At 39.2% G+C, this 20,413-nt stretch overlaps 1 protein-coding gene across 1 annotated transcript in view; it reads right to left on the reverse strand.

Annotated features, from left to right (window-relative positions):
• The window catches only part of LOC124537023 (pericentrin-like), a 60,720-nt gene that overhangs the window by 2,741 nt on the left and 37,566 nt on the right, over positions 1-20,413 (reverse strand). The window contains exons 18-35 of the mRNA XM_047113732.1: positions 11,692-11,856; positions 10,976-11,093; positions 10,581-10,760; positions 8,541-10,252; positions 8,109-8,305; positions 7,850-7,960; positions 7,359-7,455; positions 7,134-7,195; positions 6,795-6,935; positions 6,597-6,720; positions 6,362-6,523; positions 5,904-6,088; positions 5,702-5,828; positions 5,312-5,500; positions 2,580-2,746; positions 1,895-2,014; positions 1,288-1,388; positions 864-930 (exon numbers count right to left, since the gene is read on the reverse strand). Of these exons, the coding sequence (XP_046969688.1) occupies positions 864-930; positions 1,288-1,388; positions 1,895-2,014; positions 2,580-2,746; positions 5,312-5,500; positions 5,702-5,828; positions 5,904-6,088; positions 6,362-6,523; positions 6,597-6,720; positions 6,795-6,935; positions 7,134-7,195; positions 7,359-7,455; positions 7,850-7,960; positions 8,109-8,305; positions 8,541-10,252; positions 10,581-10,760; positions 10,976-11,093; positions 11,692-11,856 (4,025 nt within the window). The remainder of the gene's footprint in view (positions 1-863; positions 931-1,287; positions 1,389-1,894; positions 2,015-2,579; positions 2,747-5,311; positions 5,501-5,701; positions 5,829-5,903; positions 6,089-6,361; positions 6,524-6,596; positions 6,721-6,794; positions 6,936-7,133; positions 7,196-7,358; positions 7,456-7,849; positions 7,961-8,108; positions 8,306-8,540; positions 10,253-10,580; positions 10,761-10,975; positions 11,094-11,691; positions 11,857-20,413) is intronic.

Below are 20,413 nucleotides of genomic sequence, written 5' to 3' on the forward strand. Positions count from 1 at the left end.
TTGCGAATGAAATGTTAAATCGGTTTACTTCGTTCAATAGCATAATGTTCTCTGACGAGGCTCATTTTCATCTGAACGGGCATGTAAGTAAACAAAATTGCCGTTATTGGAGCCCCGTTAATCCAAAACTTAAACACCAGAAGCCCTTACATAGTCCTAAAGTGACAGTTTGGGCCGCTATGTCAGCCCATGGCATCGTAGGGCCTTACTTCTTTGAGGATAGCAGAGGGCGCGCGGTAACTGTTACTTCGGAGCGATATGTGGCTATGATCGAAGAGTTTTTCATACCAGAATTGCAAAACTTTTCAGGCTTTAACTCCAGGACATGGTTCCAACAGGATGGGGCAACTTCCCACACTTCTAATATTGCTATGCCCGTTATCCGTCAACATTTTCCTAGGAAATTGATCTCTAAGAGAGGAGACATTTCCTGGCCACCACGCAGTCCGGATATGACCCCGATGGATTTTTTTTTGTGGGGCTACCTTAAGGCTAAAGTGTATGACACGAACCCACGGTCAATTGATGCCCTAAAAGAAAACATTCGCAGAGAAATGGCAAGCATTTCAGCAGTGACGTGCCGAGCAGTGATCGACAATTTTAGACGTCGTTTGCAAGAGTGCCGTGATCGTAACGGATTACATTTAGATGATGTCATTTTCAAAAAATAATTCCCGTTTATCAAGCTTTATTTTCAAATAAAAATATTATTCATAATGTAATTAGTTTTATTTTAATATTTTTTTTTCATATCTAAGGACTTATGGACCACACTGTATTTAGCTCATAAATTATATCGATACCATATATCCGTTTTTATGAATATTCTTTAGTAAATTAAGTAATTAAAAAGATTAATAAACCTTAATACGAGATGCTCGTCGTGCGGCGAGTTAACACCGAACTGGAAACGTTGTAACGACTCCGGCACTGAAAACCAATCACTTATGAATTGTAAGTCCGACGGACACACACATATTTTAAATATTTGTAAAACTGTTATATATTCCTGATAATTTGTTGTTTCTTTGTAATAAATTTAATAAAATAAAATAAATTTGGGCAAATTTGTCACCTGATGGTAAGTGGTTACCATCGAAATTTTCACAGAATAAATATATTAACCAATCTCACATCTCCAACGTGCTAATCTACCTAGCGAGCTAAGAGTTTATATTCCTTGTGGCTGTAGCTACAGTGGCTCACTTGCTACACCTAGTCTTCAAATCGGAACACAAATACTAAGTATTGATGTCTGCAATGAGCAATAGCGAGCTATCTCGGTACCTGCGGGCGAGCACGTCGGCTTGAGCGGGCGCGCGCGCAGCAGCGAGCGGCGCGCGCTGCCGCCCATGGACTCGCGGCACGGCGTCGACGCGAACGGCGTGCTGCGGACACACTCGCGTTACACACACGATGCCACCGACCACTTACTTTGGTCAGCACTCGTGGGATTCATTCAATAGTACATATTAAGCATTATATTTAGAGGACGATACTTTATTACTCGTAGCGACTATATCGTGAATATAACTAGACCTCACAACAAAATGTAAATAGAGTTTCTCACAAATCTCTCGTAATATATATATATAGCTATAAGTAGCTAAAGCACTTGTGTTGTGGAAAATCAGAAGTAACGAAGGTACCACAAACACCCAGACCCAAGACAACATAGAAAACTAATGATAAAATCTATATCGACTCGGCCGGGAATCGAACTCGGGACCTCAGAGTGGCGTACCCATGAAAACCGGTGTACACACCACTCGACCATGGAGGTCGTCAAAATATTAATATAAAAAAACGATATCATACAAATAAACACATAAAGTGGATTTAAATCAATATTTAATTAAATAAGGAGTGTGCGTTGAGCGGCTCGAAGCGTTACCCGGGCTTGTGCGCGTCGGGCGCTCGCAGCAGCGCGCCGGCCGCCAGCGCGCGCGTGTGCTCGCGGCGCCGCACCAGGAACGCCATGCGCCGCGCCGCCACCACCGCCCACACCGCGCACCTGCAACCGACGCTCATCCAATACGACTCTCCTGCCACCTCACACCAGTGGAGCTTTACGCATACTTTTGTCCGACATACACTTGACAACATGAAATAATAGGCAATTTGACAATGCGAAAAATAAATTGTGAATTATTGTAATCAGTGTATATTATGAGTTTAAAAATGGTTATTTACTAACGAAACTTGAAAATAATACTTAATTTATTCAAAAAACAATAAATAAAAATGAATTTTTTCAAACGTTTGTCACGTGACACAAAACGCTCCTGATTGGGCGGGCTTATGATGAAGTCACTTTCTTGTAAACCTTGCTTTTCTACTATATGTACCACAGATTAAAATACAGCAAAGTGGCGTCACCGACCCCATTGCAGCGCCATATTATCCAAGTAGCGTTTTCGCGCGTTATTTAAGTATAGAATTTTTAATATAATATTTTTCGGTAAATATGTACTAGAAATAAAAAAAAAAATAACTTTTACTGGGTTCCTTAACCTCTACTAAATAACATAAAATGGATTTTAAAAACCAGTCAAATAGCCTATTGGATATTTGCTCACTTGAACCGGCGCAGGCCGTGACTGTAGGGCGAGGGCGTGGGCGGCAGACGCAGACGGCGCTCCAGCTCGGCGTAGCCCGCCACCACGCGTTGCAGGTAGCGCTTCTGCCACACCAGCGCCTTGCGACAGCTCTCCAGACGAATCCACCGACCGTGCAAGTACCGGATCTGATAACAAAAAACAAAAACGGTTAACATCATAAATGGCAGTATATAGTGTAAGTTTCATTCCATTAGGAATTGTTGTATCATCACAAACGATAAATCAAATTCAGACGTCAAACAATGGTTACTTCCATACAGAAAAAAACATACAAATCCAAGATCCAGCTGGCAACTTCTTTTTCGTCCGTAGGTTGGGCGAAAATCGTGTTACGTCAAATAATATACGAGTACCAATTGAACAAAATTTTAAATTAGTAAAGAGTTATTTTAGTTGTCACAATCGTTCAGTGACACTGCCCTTGAACATATTTTCAAACATGGAATTGTCACCCGTGTCACTAACGTCTACTAATCAAAGTTGTCAGTTTTAGGCTGCGTGACTTTTTATACATTTTATTTACACAAAACTTAATTTATAATGAAATATTAAAAGTTTACAAAACGAACCGGATATGGAGCCCTTAAAAACTGAAACGAAATTACCCAGTATGGTGTAAGTCATTTTCAATATGTAGTATTTAATGAATATTAAATAAATATGTAAAATGGTTTTCATTTTAGAATTGGGTTTAGAGGTTAAAATTTGTCGTGTATTTTTAATCATCGCAATTAATTGATTGCCATAAAACGAAGATAGTTGTGAACAACTAAATAGATGGGAAATTTGTGTTAACGTTATTCATATTTAAATACTAATAAAATAATACTCATAGTATTGCAACTTTTGTGTTCATTAAGCATGTGCGGTGACCACCCGTCCATGACTAAGACGGAGCTCAACCTAAAAGAGAAGAAAGCGGTGGAAGCGAAGGAGAGAAAACTACCAATGTCCTACGCTAGGATCTCGCCCACCGTAAGAGCAGTGAACTCTCTCGTAGCCTTAAGCTGATACCGCACTTTATATATATTTATATTTATGTAGCTGCCATACAAGATGACGCACGATGGACGAGGAAAAATTGATATCGATATGAATTTTTCTTTTGACATTCTCAAATTAGTATGAAAACGAACGGTGTCTTTCAAGAGTCGTGGAAAAAGTTTGTGGTATTCTCCCTCTTTGTAGCGAGAACGTGGGATGTCATGTATCCATGTAGATTTCATACATTTCCTTTTTTCTAATTTTTCTGCCTCTTCACATAGTAAAGACACCGCGATCACTTTTTCAAAAGTTTCGTCCATCTTCAATGTCGTCTAGCTACGCACTGACTAGTGAAAAAGCCGCAACGCGCCGCTCCGCTGCAGTCTAGTGCGGTTAGGCGAGGCCGCGCCACGCCGCGCCTATCCGCTCCGCGCCTCTAAAGTGCGGTTTCAGCTTTAGTGGCCAAGCGGCAAATAACAACGGAGTGTGCGTCGGCAGTCGTCGCGGACGGAGCGGCCGGCGGACGCGTCGCGCCCGTCGTCGGCGCACGCGCTGCGCGCCGCGCGCCCGCCCGCGCGCTCGCTCGACGCCGTGTGCGCCGCGCTCGCCAACCGGGAGGCCGTGCAGGGTACGCCGCGCTTTGCCCGCGTCGCGAGCGATACGTCCTACGGTATCGTATCGTCTTGGGAGCCGTGCGGGCGCGGCGTTCACGGCGTGTGCGTTGCAGCGGCGCTGTGCAGCTTCCGCTGGCCGCCGTACCTGGTGGTGTCGTGGCTGCTGGTGCTGTGCGCGGCGCACACTCTGCACGCGCTGACGGCCGCGCTGGGCGCCGCTCTTCCCGCGCTCCGGTAACCCCGCCCAACTTTGCGCTCTTTTTTATATTTCATTCGGTACGGTTCGAATTGGAAAGTTACGACTTCAAACTGATCTGGTATTCAGTCAAATCGACCGGTCTTAATCTAGCCGCCACTCTTGGTGTCGTCTCCCTGTTACGCGGCTGATCAGCCACTCTATATTAACCCGAAGGCATTGGTCTAGCAAGCTGTGCCAGTACTTCCGCACGCTGACGGAGGAGAGCTGGCGGGCGGAGTGCACGCAGCGCGTGCGGCCTGTGCTGCTTGCGTGCGCGACTGTGCTGCTGTACGCCGTGCTGTGCTGCGTGTCGGCGACGCACGCTCTGCTGCGGTGGGCGGTGGAGCCACTGGCGGCAGAGGCGGACGAAGGATCCACTAGTGGACAACTCGCTAAAGTCACCGACTACATCGACGACTTTGAAATGCAGAGTAAAGTCGAGAAACCATAGTATTATACGCTCCGGTGGTTCTGTCACTGAATATATTTATTCTAGATAAAAATACCGATATTGCATTTTTTTTAAATCTTCCTTTTAAAATAATACAATAAAGTTGATTCTTTTGATATCAATTTTATTTCATGAGAAGTTTTATAACAATAATAATCGTTTACTGAATCATGATTGATGTTTACAACTCGTGTAATAAAAAATACATAGGTAGCACTCGAAGGATTACATGCAAAGAATATAAAAAGAGAGATCTATAAAAAACAATATTAAATATAAAAAACAAAAGGACCAGATACTTGAAGGTATAAACGCTAAAACATATACATATTCATCTTATATTACCGTTCCATTGAATGTATCAACTATTAATCAAGCTGTACAAAAGCGCGAGTACACTTACGGCCTGCTCCTTCTCGTCGCCGGTGAGGTTGTTCCTGGCGTCCAGCTCGTCCCTGAGCTGCGCGAGCTGCTCCTGCAGGCGCTGCTTGTCGGCTCGCAGCTGCAGCAGCTCGGGGCTCTCCTCCGTGAGACAGCGACGCAGCGTTGCCATCTCGCGCGCCAGTTCACTCTTTTCGTTTTCGATTTCCGTCTGAGTTTGAAATAAAACTTTCGTTGGATCAATTCAGTTTGAAAGTAGTTTTTTATCTTTGAAACAATTTATTGAATTTTATTACATTTTGAGCCAACATTTTTAGGGTATTTACGAGTGCCTTAATGATTCAATAGCAATTTGTTACTTGTAATGTTGTGACATGTATATCAAGAATACTAATTAAATAAGAGAACTCACAAATGTGTTGATACTGCGGTGTTTGTTTACCGCGGCCAGCTTCTTCTCTAGTTGCGCAATGGTCGCGGTCTGCGAGTGCAGGATCTCCTTCGTCCGCACCAGCTCCACACCGGTTTCGTGCTTTAATCTATAAATATAAGTTTAAGCGTAAAGAGAAGGGAAACGTGTAGAGCGATTGAGTAGCGAGTGGCGAGCAGCGCACCTGCGCAGGTCTGCGAGGCGCGCGTGCGCGTCGGCGGCGGCGCGCGCGGCGTGCTCGCGGTCGCGCTGCGCGTGCGCGCGCGCGGCGGCGGCGGCGCTCTGCAGCTCGTCGTTGCGGCGCCGCTCCAGCGACAGCTGGCTGCGCAGCAGCGACACCTCGCCGCGCAGCCGCGCCGCGCGCTCCTCCTGCCGCACCACACGGTTCGTTACCGGCCGACGCTTGTAATTGCTTGCAGTATCAGTGGTTAGAGTCGCCTGGGGCGTGTCATTTTGGTTCTCGTATTTGAAGATCGGAATAGTATAGCGATGGGATAATATTTATTTCAGTGCTAATGTGTATGGTCGGTTATTTTCTAAAATTCTATTACGTCTATAAACTGATATAGGATTTTTTGACGAGTAATGACTGATACTACTACAAAATGTGTTATTTTGCATCGAGGAGCAGCCAACTCTTACGTCCTGTTTCTGCTGGTCGGAGGGCTCCGCCGGCGGCTGAGCGCGCTCGAGTCGGTGCAGGCGTTGCAGCAGCTCCTGCTCCCTCTCCTGCACCTCTAGCTCGGATTTCATCGCGCCCTCCAATCGTCGCTTTAGCATCTCGATCATGCTCGAGTCTTGGTTCTGTGGAAATGGCAAAGTTTACAGGGTGTCGCGAACGCGTATGCGAAGGCAGTTACTGGTTGCCGGTACTCACGTGCAGCGTGTCGGCCGTGTCCTTCTGCGCGTCGAGCAGCAGCGCGAGGCGCGCGGAGTTGTCGCGCTCGGCCTCGAGGCGCAGCTGCGCCGACTGGCTCTCCTGCGACAGCTTGTCGCGCACCCTGCGCACGCGGCGAGTGAGAGGCTGGCCAGGTGTGACCGGCTGCGGGCGTCCGGGCGCCCGGCGCGCACGTACCTGTTGAGCTCGGCGATGAGCGCGTCCTTGTCCTGCAGGCGGCACTGCAGGTTGTTGACTTGCATCTCGAGCTTCTCGTTCTCGCTGCGCAGGCGGTGCAGGCGCTCCGATGACGACGACTGGATCGAACTCGTTGAGCAACTGAGCGGCGGGATAACATTGCATTATGTGATGGTACTTTGACATTGTACTATGAGTATTTAATTTTGGTATGTATACTAGGTATATTATGTCAACTCGGGGACTATAATATTATCAACACTATAATTTTAAATTAACATTTAGTTTGATTTAGATTTGCAAAAACAAGAAAGATAAAATATATAAACTGAAACTCACTTGGAGGTATTTATTGCGAGTCGGGGCACGTCTTCGCGTTCGTCGCTGCTTGCAGACAGTATCTGGAAAAATGTAAAAATATATCAAAATTTCATATTAATATCGTGCGCGACAGCAAATATGTGTGCGTGACAAAGTTAATTCCAAACAACACAATTCATTTCAGTCTTTAATCTTGATAGGACTTGTGACTGTTCTAGTAATAAACGTATTTAAAGCGCGCACCTGGTCGACGAGGCGCTCGTCGAGCGCGCGCGAGTAGTTGAGCTGGTCGCGCAGCGCGCGCTCCAGCTCCGCCGTCGGCGAGCGCGCGCGCCGGCTGCTAAGGGGGGGGGGGGGGGGCACGTTAGGGCATATACACAACACTATGCAGACGATAAACAAGCGTCGAATTAATAGCTACTTATTGAATTCCCGGCAAGATAAATTTAACATTTTACATACATATATAATTGCAATCAACTAGCATGACTGTATTTTTAGTTAAGACTTTTTCGCCGGTTCTTCTCGGTATAATCTACTTTCCGAACCGTACCATCGGTTCGGAAAGTAGATTTTAGAGCTTCACTTATAATAGCATTTTAAATAGTTGTTAAAAATATATTTTTATTCTGATTTTGAATGAAAATAACACCATAGCCGGCCATAGTCTACACTTAGGCATCAGGCGCCGACAGTACGAGTATAAATCGGTTCAACGAGTGACTATTTCTCACCGATCAAAAATGTCTCGCATGTTCCCGAGCTCCGCTTCCAGTTGCTGACACCTCTCGGCCTTCTCTCGCAGTTTTTCTTTCAATTCGCTTACGTTTGACTCTTCGCGCATTCTAAAAAAAAAATAATGAATTCTTAAAAATCCAAGAGAATCGCTTAACTTTACCTAAAAAATAAGCCATAAAAATAAATTACACAAAAAAAACACAATGATTAGAACAAAAACTAAAAACTTTCATATATAATTAAGCCATAACTGACCTAGCTATGACCACCTCAAGCTGCTGACTGAGCTGCTGCTTCTCGTCGGTGAGCTGTTCGAGCTGCTGCTGCAAGGCGAGCGAGCGGCGCTGCAGCTCCGTGTTCTCGGCGTGCTCGTCCGACAGCTGCTTGGTGACTTGACTCATGTTCGTCCTGACCTCTGTTAAGTCCAACTTCGCTTTCGCTAGTTCGAAGGCCTAGAACACACGATACGAGACGAATAAGAATTATTTTTTCCAAAGGACAATTATAAAGAGTTATAACCATTACAATATCGTCTTGAAAAACTAATTTCTAACTTGTTTAATATTTTTAATATTCTAAATTGACTATTTTAAGATAAAACTAGGAAAAGTAGCAATAAAATATATTTATTAAAATGTGTGTTTTTTTTTAAATTGTTATTTAAATTGAATATAGAAAAAATCTCACCTTGTCATTTAGTTCCTTCTTATGAAAGTCTAGTTCGTGCTGCAGTAGCGTGATCTGCTTCTTTATCTTCACCAGCTGCTTCTTGTCGTTACTCGCTTGTCTGTCCGGCGACTTCTTCTCCTCGCTCTTGGTCCCCGGCGAGGGGCTCCGGGATACCATCTTCAGTTGCTCCTTCAACGAGGCTATTTCGTTGTGATACGAATTTATGTCCTCGTGTAGGATTTCTATTTCGGTTTCCTTGTCTTTTAGTTTGTCATTCAGTAATTTTAATTCTTCTATTCTCGACGTTAGGTCATTATTTAGAGAGTTCACCCTTTGTAACTCAGTCTCACTGTTCTGCAGCTTCATTGAAGCGTTCTCTTGTTCTTTTTCAAGTTTGCTTAATTTTAATTTGAGGTCTTTATTATCGTAACTGAGCTGGTCGTTCTCTTCTATCACTTTAGCGATGTCGCTGTTCAAACTTTTGACCGAGTCCTGCATTTGGAATAGTTCATTAGATTTCTCTTCCAAAGCTTCCTTTATGTTCTCCATTTCTTCGTTCTTGTCGTTGAGGCATCTCTGCAGGTCGTCCAATCGGTCCAGATGCTGATTTAGACTATCTATCTGTTGATTCTTTTCGGAAACTAGTTGTTCCAATTTCTGTAACTCATTTATTTTTTCGCGCAACTGTTTGTTCTCGGTTTCGTATTTGTCGATGTCCGCGTTCTTGGTTTGGAGCTCAGTTATTTTTGTTTCTAAGTCAGTTATTTTGTTTGTAAGATTCCTCTTCTCTTTTGCGAGCTCGAGAATCATATTCTCTCTTCGTAATATGTCCTCCTTTAATAAATGCAAATCGTTTGCTTTTTCACCGGCCTCTTGTGTCAGTTCCGCAAGTCTTTGCTCGAGAAGTTTCTTATTTGAAGAGAAATTCTCCAGTTGGTTTTCGTAGAATTTTTTATCGTTCTCCATAGTCGCCATCGTGTTTTCTAAGAGACCTTTTAATTCTTCTACTTCTTCCTTCAAGGCTGGAAACTCACAAAGCTGTTCTTCAGCATTTTTCAAATCAGACTTGCAAGCTTCTAATTCGCGTCTTGATTTCTTGATTTCATGTTTTAGTTGCGTCAGTATATCCGGGAAATTTTCTTGCTTGATATCTAACGTAATGCCTAGCTCCTGTAGAGATGTGAATTCATCTTCTTGCATTTTGTTATCTGAAGCCTCCAAGGAAAAGTTGATCTTTTTCGGTTCGACGCTGAGGTTTTTACTGTCACTTATATCTCTGTTTGGATACATCGAGCAATTGTCGGGTATGTTTTGAGCAGTCGAGTGTTTAACACTATCGCCCAATTTATCGATCATACCGAATAAGGTGGTCTCGTTAGCGTTTCTTTTGTAGGCGTCTTTCAGTTGAGTCGATGTCAGATGTATTGGGAGCGAATCCGCGCGAGGTGTGAAATTTGTTGCATCGAAATGATCAACATAGTCCACATTTAGCGAGCTCATATAAGGTCGTTGAACTTCGGGCGGTAATGTCCTATTGAGATTCATTTTGTCTTTGCACTCGATTCCGTGCAAACTCAGATTGTGAGCTTTAAGTTCCGCTCGCCGCATCTGTAGGTCTTGCTCGTCGAACTCCGATATGGAGACGATGTCGCTGAGCGTGCGAGCCGACGTCTTAGCCTCTACGACTTCGCTCCTCTGGTTCTGGTTTTGCTCATCTTCGAGTTTGAGCGCTGTGAATGAATCATAAAACGAATTAGTCTTGAGCCCCGTCTAGACAGATCTGTCGTGCTAACTGTAGTTAACCTAAATAGATGCAACAAAATTGGATACGATCCAAGCAAATACAAGCCAAATAAACATTAAAACTTACACAAATACAAAACCGCATTAAAAGGATTTAAATATATCAAACTCACTTATTCCACATTCGAGTGGGACCCAAAATTTAACAAATATTTATATTCATAATTCGGTTTAATGGTAAAAATATTCTAATGAATGCAACTAAGCTATGATATGACAATGTGAACAATGTTAACAAATGTTGCAATTACTCACCCATGATGTCGTTGAACTGGTCCTCTTTTTCGGCCAGTGCTCTTTCATACTCTTTGACCGTAGACTTCAGCTTGTCTTTGTCCATCTCCAGACTTGCCACGATACCTTCGAGTTGGGCGATTTTGGACTGAGCATTTAACAGTTCCCTCTCTAATATTACAACTTTATCATTTGGGTTACCTAAAAATAACATTAATCAAATAACATATAAATACTTCTTGATGGAAGAAGAAATATTTGTGGAATGTTATACTTTATAAAAACTTCATTAGTAAAGTATCATATATTACAAAAAGTTGACACTAACAATACGATTGAATGATAAATCGTATTCTTTGTCTTACAACTACAAAGAAATAATCTCAAATTTATTGTAAGCTTTAAATTATACGCACATGAATTTCCGTAGAGCGATTGCTGTTGGTCAACAAACTTCTCTCTCTCCGCTGAACTTTGTCTTAATCGCATCAGCTGTTTATCTTTTGACTCCAATTCTTCCTTTAACCGTTGAACCTAGAAGAATTATACTTGTATTATTATATTGCACTATGAAAGGGTAAAAAAAATACAAACGTAACCAAATCCGTAAAAGAAATTGTAAATAGGCCAAGTGTTGCTTCTTCTGTTTTTATTTACTCAAATGATAATGAAATGTGATTTTGCAGAGTCATAATTATGCAATAAAATGTCACGCCAAGAAACGTTACTTATTTGAGGATTTGTCTTCGTACGAGAAATATTTGCCGCTCTTGCAACTCTTGGCACCCGTCGTAAATCAGCTTAATGACGTAAGGCGTTGCAACATCCGCTCTTTGGGTTCATTTAAACTAAATTATGTCCATTTTCGTTTGTGAAATTTGTATTATTTTGACTCAAATATGTAATGGCCATAAACACAAATAATTTATTTTATGAACAATACACTTTTTTTTAATTATTAGTTTTACTACTAAAACAGCCCTAAAATATGTTATGTTTTTGTTTCCCAATTCACACAAAAGAACCGAGATGGTCCATCATATATGTTGCTATATGTTTATTATTATACGGTGACACTTGCGTGTAGCAGCTGGCTTAGCTCTCGTGTGCTATCGTGTAGGTGGGCTCTCACCTCAGCGTGCGCGTCGTGCAGCTGCACGGAGAGGTCGCTGGCGGCGGTGTGCGCCAGCGCCTCGGCGTCGTTGCGCTGCTGCTGCAGGCGCGCCGACAGCGACGAGATGCGCAGCGCCTGCTCCGACATGCGCGACTGCAGCACATCCCGCTCCGCGCGCACCTCCTGGGACCCACCGCCCTCAGTTCAACACTTCTTACCCTAACTACTTATTCATTTCAACGCTGGTTATAACACGACAAAGTGGTCTATGTACGAGAATGTACTGATTTAATGATCAATCATGCACTTCTTAATTGGAAGCCCTAATATTAATGCCTTTGTTTTCGAAACTAAACTTTTATTTCCGTGACTTAAACGTTTATCGATTTAATATTTGTCACCCATATGTATATTGTAAAGCGTTTTGTGAATTAAGTTTCAGTAGCGGCTGCGGAAAATCGTCTGTTTTCTCGCTCAGTAAGACAAACAAGTCTTTAATCCGCTTGCTAGTAACCACCTCGGTTAGCCGGCGAGCTAAATATACCTCGGCCCAGTTTTCACAAGAAAACTCTACTGAGATTATTAGATCAATGGTTCAAACACGATTTACACGATTATTATTATGATAGCGTAATCATATGCGATTTAGTAATTTATGAAATGTTTATAGCTTTTTTTTAAAACGTTATAAAGTTAAACCTTTTACATATTGTAATTGTTTCTATTTAATCGAATTATATATAAATGTTTAATCCGTACTTTCAAAATAGATCTGCGATAGCGTGTTTGTTTAAACTCGTTAACAATAGCAAATTCGGGATTAGTCACCATATGTTTTGAGGCTATTTCCATCTTTTAGCCGTTGAATAAACATAATACTTGCCAAGTGGAGAAATTACGCGATTCCTGTCGACTACAGTGGCAATACATGTGTGTGCATTCAATACACTAACAAGTCATACTTTAACGAGCGCACAATAGAGAATTGCAAGTTTCTGTCGCGATGCCGTGCTCTTTAAATGATCCAATATGTTTCTTTTATTGAGCAGATGTTGCCAATAAATGAAAGGTCAGCCAAGGTTAGAAAGTACTGAATAAATATATGAACTTTGAGTTATTATTATGTCCATGAAAGCAAATATCTGTTCGTTTGTTTATATTTTCGATATCCAATCTTTCAATGATTTTTTTTAGATTAATATGATAGAATCTTTGTCTGCCGAAAAGTAAATTAATAAAATACGTACATCAGCGCGACTTTGTGCTGTCACTTATTTAACAAAATTTCCATTCCTAAAGTCTTGGAATAAGAGAGGACAGAATTTATTAACAACGTACATATGTATGTAAAAATACAGTTCATTTAACTTCCGCAGCAGATAAAGGCCTGTGTGTGTTTGTATGTATCATTCTGTTAGTCATTTATATAATAAATAAATATATATCTCACTAACGTTCGTCATTCATTGTTTATCTAAACTTTATTGTAAATTACCCTAACTCATTGTACATTAAGAGCACTCTTTCAGACACCTTCACGGAAGTGCCAACGACGACTCAATAGCTTGAATGGTATAGCAATGCATAGAATACATAAATATCCATGTATGTATGAAACTGACTCTAATGTTTCATGGTAATTTTATTTAGGCAGGATTTTCCAAGCACCTTTGTATCGTTAACTCAAATTCAAATAACTTTATTCAATATAAAGGCATTACACTTTCTTATTGATGGTCAATTGAAACAATACCACCGGTACGGAAAAGAAAATACCCTGACCTGAGAATAACCGGCGAAAGAAACTCAGCGGGCTTTTTTTTGTCTTATATATTATATAAATAAACAATTTATTTTCATTCCCAAAGTGTGCTATCGATCATAAAATCATTAATTGTATAATTATACTCTTGGCTAATACCTTTTGCACACAAGCGTTCCTTAATATTTTTTTTTTAATTTGGCAACAGAGGCATTTTGAACGCTTTCTGGGACCCTGTTGTAAAACCGTATACATTGCCCCACAAACGAGTTACTGACTCTATGCAGTCGAGTAACAGGAGTAACAAGTTTGTGTTTGTTCGTTGTACCAATGTTATGAGTATAACATTTTCTCATGTTACTACACCATATTGAACTAAACGTAGTGTTACTGTTATAGATATGCACTAATGTTTTTTAACTGCTTCTACTTATCCATTACCTTATCATTCATAGTGAAAATAATAACGCATCCATACCAGTCAGTCTCAATCCAAAATAAACGTCAGTCGTTTAAATTCTAATCTATATTTTGTTTATATTAATATATTTTTTTAAAAAGGTCTTTGACAAAGAAACACATTACAGTAGCATCGTTCTTAACGTATATAACGAAATATAATAATTATAGTTTCATATCTCAATAGCCATTTTTATGTAACTCATGATCACTTTCAAAATATATAATAACAGTCATATTTTTATATTGAAAGGCTCACACTACGGGGAGATATAACTATACTGGTATTATACTCGTAGATACGGAAGTTACGATGACTGTCTGCTTGCCGCTATTTCACGGACAAAATGTTGAAAAAGAGTAACTAGTGAGTATCTTGCCGGTTCTTCTCGGTAGAATCTACTTTCCGAAACGGTGGTAGCTTCATTTAATTGTAAAATGACGATTCAAAAGTGTAACTTGTAAAAGCCTACTTGAATAAAGTTTATTTTGATTTTTGATACAACTGAACTGAATGTCATGAAATTTGGCATGAAGTAAGTTTTAACCCAAACAGACTATTGATGTATTATATTATTATATTAGTGATGTAATATTAAGTTAATTAGATGTTAAGTTGGTTTGTATATTGTGTTTTACCTGTACAGGGTGACATAGTCAATCTGTTGACTAAACTCCCAGGTATAATTAAAGATTAATAAAAAAAAAGTTTTAACCCTCAGTAAAGGCATACATACATTTCATGCTTAAAGTCTGATGACCAATCACTAAAAATCAGAAAAGCCGCGGGCGACATCTCGTTTGTATAATATAAACCAATGTTTAATTGTATAATATAAACAAACCTAGTAAGTAGGTATCTATTTAGTAATAGAATTTGAATGAACAACGTGAACAAAAGTTATCTCGTAAGTTATGGAGTACTCTAAGATTCTGTTTACGGTTTATTCTCGTCGAAAATAGTTCATACGATGCACTTCTGTCTGAAGAGACATGATACATAAAAAGAGAGCATAAAAAGATAGTGGGGTGCAACACCCGTGGGGTGGGTTGATATGATTTCTAAAATTAGATTTAAAAACCTAACACAGACTAGTTTATTTGTTTTAATTATTTTAATTTGGTTTCGGGCTGATTTGATTTGATTTGTAATTTTAATCTTTTTATTACAATTACGTTAGTACTTCTTCTTGGGTATGGTGATTAATCATTCATTGCTACGTTACTATTTTAATTGTTTTTATCTCAAATTGTGTTTCAAGAATATTTAAGTATATATGTATGTATATAGAAGATCTTTTTATATTATCATTTATAAATAAGGAAACAGATAACGCCACAGGCGACGAGAGTTGAGACAACCACGACACTTATTACAATTTATAAAACAGGAAATAACATTTCGAAATAATATTCTTTAATTAATTTGAATATTTAAAGTTACGTTTACTTGTATAAATGTCATGTTATCGGTGTTTAGTGCGTAGATTATTTTATATACCATTGTTGATAAGTGGTCACTACAATAGATAGACAATGGCGCTGTAGAACATGCGCCACCAACCTTGGGTACTGTAATGTTAGGTCCCTTGTCCCTGTTGCATTTTAAGCATTGCTATTTGAGGGCTGAATATCTAATAAACAACACAAAACCTTACCACCCACTAAAATTATTTAAATTGACATTTCGTTGTAATGCTAAACTGTTCAAACATGTAGTTCAGACCACGCATTGTTTATGTTGTATTAAACTTTTAATCTAGAAAACTGAAATATTGAAAACATTGGAATTGTAATATCACTATTTATTCCCATTCGAATGTAAAACAGTTAAATGGGATTTATTTAAATTCATAGAAAATTCAGTCCGAAACTTTTACTGTAAGAAGAAAATGTAAACGGCCGTAGTGGTGTATCACACTATACATGAATTTATTTCCTAATTTTTCTTATTATTTCGTGAGTATCCCGATGGTGTTTCGAAAATCTATAAATATAAATAAAATAAATAAAGACTCCCGAAGCGACTATTTATACTGTAACGTTGACAAACAAACACAAGAACTTTGTACTCTTACTGATATTTTAGTTCATTATTTTGTCAAATTATACATTTTGATATTAGAAACTTTTTCTAGAATGTGATTTTAGATAAATTCGTTCGACTTAGATTCGAATTCTCCAAATACATGCGTCGGATACTGTAACAAAAACTATAAGCGTTAGCACGATTTTTCGGAGAATCGCAACACGCATCATCACGGAAGCGTTTCAAACGTCGAGATCGTTAACACCGACATTTTTCTATTTTGTAGTTTTGAAGATGACAAGATATTTTATTTTAATTTAGCAGCAACCTTCAATCGGAAAATTCGCGTGTGAAGGTCGCGTGCGAAGTGTTATGGTGAGAACGCTTGGTGAATATTTTAAATTGAGTATCACTATGTAGTATGAAACAAAGTCGCTTTCTCTATCCCTATATCCCTACGTATAGATCTTTAAAACTACGCATCGGATTTTGATGCGGTTTGTTCATTAGATAGACTGATTCGAGAGGAAGGTTTTTATATATTACAAATACACTTATAATTTTAGAAGTTTCTAATGTGATGTCGTAAGTAAACAAATTCTGTAGTATATTTAGTATCAGAATTGCACCTGTGCGAAGCCGAGGAGGGTCGCTAGTCGTAACATAAATTTAGAGTATATTTGAGGTGTATACTAAATCTAAACTCACCGTTAAATCCGGCAGGCCCATTGTGAAGTACTTCCTAAACTGAGACCACACAAACATCACACACACATTCGTGGCTGTGGTCACCGACTAGGCCTACATCACGCCCACACTAATCACGGCTCGTTAAGAGAAATGGTTACATTGTGAATATCGTTATGCGATGGAATGGATGTCGGGTGGCGCGGTGGTGAAATGGAGATCTCTCTATGTTCGAGTGGTAATAACCTTCTTGCAGCAAAACACGCTTTGGAACATCTGAGCCGACTGAAGCGCCGCGCGCTACAGCTGTTGGCGCGGGAAATACTGATGCGCGAACGCTTGAAAGATTGATGCGGCATTCGGGGCGCGCCCGCTATTACGTTCATATATACATATATTAGTAAGATATACATAAACAAGCCAAACAAATCTTAATAAAGTACTCACTAATTACTTTAATGCACTAAGGGCAATATTTCTCATCTAAATTAAATATTCTGTGCGTATCAAAAATAAACCGTATCTACGAATGTTTAAATGAATGAATACATAAATATCGATTTCCGTATTGTAATGTTTACGAATCCGATTCTCACTTAAAATCCTACTAAAATAGATTAGTTTTTCTCGGCATTGTTTAAAAAACACTTCGCGATCGACGTAAAGTTTTCTCTAGAAATACAACAATAAATAACATACCCTATCCATAAATTAACGTTCATACACGTGTGCGATTACGGATGTGTGCGTGTCATACGACGTGTAGGGCTGATGATGTTTTCGGCGCAAGCGCACGCTCTTCCCGCTTTGTTACGAGTATATAGGTTACTGCTGTTTTACGACGTTGTTTATAATAAAGCAGCTGATGTCTCAATTAATTTGTTTTGACAGTTGTATTTGAAAACATAAATAAAAAATCCGTTCACGAGAACGGCAACAGTTGTAAATTTAAATTTCGAAGTTCTTATATAATGTCCTTCGTTAAAACGACGTAATTATATATTAAGTGCACCAGCCCTGTTCGCAGAGCAATGAAGTACGTAATAAAAACTAGTGCGCGAGAGAGTTAATGCATTAGGGTCGCTCTAAAACGCTCCAAATGATACGAGCAGAGAGCCGGGAGTGACTCACGAGCACGAGCCGCTATCAAGATCATGAACATCAAAACTATTATTTAATTTTAGACTTTTTCAGTGAGTTATATGTGCTATCTAACACAAAAATATTTTCTTGAAACTTGTTACTAGTAAACTTGATATTAGTTTCTTCAAAAAAACAAAATCTTCAGAAATGTAATATTAGTAATAAATAAATAATGTTTTTCTTTTCTCGGTATGGCTTAGTGCTGTCTGGGATGATATACCTTCACATATTCTACCGCCAAACAGTTAACTTAGTATTGTTGTGGTTTTGGTTTAAAGGTTAAGTCAGTGTAACTACCGGCACAAAGAACAATACAAATTTCGTTCCTAAAGTTGGTGACACGTTAGTTATATGAGAAATATTTTTTTCTCACAGTACCAATCTGTATGGGCTGTGATGACTAATTCGCACTAGGTGGCCCATTTATCAGTCCGCCTACCTATATGACATAAAAAGTATATACTAGGCAAAATTAGAATATACTAGTCCCACCAAACTTAGTCAAAGTTTAAACACCGTCTCAAATATCCCGTTTAAAGAACGTCCCATTAATTAAATTCACAAAACTTAGCGAAACAGAAACCTAGTCGACAATCCGTTTGAATGAAAACAAAAATAATATGTTTATCATCGACGATTTTGTAAGTGACGCTATATCATGAAAAACTGTCTCTCGCGGACAGCTTTCTACATTAATAGTTATTTATAGACGGAACATTTTCTCTCGAAGTTTCATGATAACGTTTCGATGTTTATATAATAATGGATACTGTTTCACTTCTTTAAATGGGGGCTAAAGGATGAAAAGACTTTGGATTAATTTGGAACAATTAATTTAGAGGCATCACTCAGGTAATTTAACGACCACCGTGGTCGAGTGGTGTGTACACCGGTTTTCATGGGTACGCCACTCCGACATGCCGGGTTTGATTCCCAGCCAAGTCGATGTAGATTATCATTAGTTTTCTATGTGTGTATGGGTCTGGTTGTTTGTGGTACCGTCGTTACTTCTGATTTTCCATAACACAAGTGCTTTAGCTACTCACATTGGGATCAGAGTAATGTATGTGATGTTGTCTCATATGTCTTTATTTATTTATTATATTGGCTTTTATGAGCCAACATAAAAAAAAATCGCCCGTCAATGCTAATTAACTGAGGGATCTTCTCGTTAAATGACGGTTAGAAATTATTCCATATCGCTAATTTAATCCGTCTCCTGACTTCGAGAACAAAGATGTGAGAGAATGGCACATGGCACGTGCATTTTCTTTATGACGTATTTATAACATAAACAAAAATGTACCGTGCGAAATTTCAGTGATGATTTGTAACTAAGTTTATGTGAGATCTTTGTTTAATGTTCGCTGGGCCATCTTGGCTCTTCAAATATAATTAAGCTTTTATGTCGTATAGTGTTGTAAGTGTATGTTATAAATGCTAAAGGAACTCTGTCTGTTACCCTGGTATAATCAACCCACTAAGCAGAATCTACTTAAATATGTAGTACGAAACGCATGTTTGAACCTTGAAAGACTTAAGTTACTCTTATCATCACACACCTGATGAGAGCCTAATAGTTTACTGTTTATTATAACGAGTTCGATTCCAACTACAATTACAAAAAGAGTTGTAGCAACTCTATATACTTCCAAAGCAAAAGATAATTGATACAATTTCTACGACGGCTGACACGAAGATTGCTGAAAGCTATCAACAAACTGGATGCCTAGTTTACACTTGACAAAATTTCACATTGCTATGGAGTATGTTTTTACAATTTTTTATGAACTTTGAATGTAAGATATAAACAACTTAAAATTGTTAGCTGGGTTTAATTATAGACGATTTCTTGCCCCAAAAAAGATACATTGACTTTGAAAAACTTAGTTACGCATCATTATATTTTTTTAAATATAAACGCGATAATTTTTTCATATTACTTTATTCAATGTATGTACATTGAATTAAATAGACTGTACGTTAATGTTAAAACCATCGGGATCATTAAACTACTTTATAAACGGATTGTTTGGTTTGATTGTATTGCGTGTTAACTAATAATGTCAGTTGCTTAATAGGATTTGTGGCACGAGTTAAGATGAATTGATGTTAGAAGATCAGGTTAGCGATCGCGTCACCAAAAACACACTTTACTTTAATTGATTTAAAATATAGCATAGACAAAAATCATCAAAAAAAAAAATTTCAAGAAATAAAGCGAAAGATGTTTGGAATTAGTATTCCAATAATGTTTGCAATAAAAGAGCCTTATCTTCATCCAAAAAAAAAATCGCATGCATGCGTTTATATATTGTAGCTATCAAAGTATTATCATTTGTTTTTACTGCTAAACATCAAAGCCTTGTCTGGCTAGTGGGAGATTAATGACACGCAAAAAGGACACGACACCTTCAGTCTTATAATAATTGGTGACGGTCAGGTTAAGTGTATGCGTAGTACTTGCTGCATTGTTTATACTGTGAGCAGTAGTTTTTTAGTAGGTAAGGATGTTTCTTTTTCAGAACCGGTGGGTGTTTAATTTGACCATCAATAGTTAGTGTAATGCTTCTACATTAAATAAAGGAATTTGTGTTTGATTAAAAAAAAAAAAACTAGGCAAAATGTCCCCTTAAATTATTTGATCAAAAATTTGACAA

Source organism: Vanessa cardui, chromosome 17 (genome assembly GCF_905220365.1).
Source record: "Vanessa cardui chromosome 17, ilVanCard2.1, whole genome shotgun sequence".
NCBI classification, from domain to species: domain Eukaryota; kingdom Metazoa; phylum Arthropoda; class Insecta; order Lepidoptera; family Nymphalidae; genus Vanessa; species Vanessa cardui.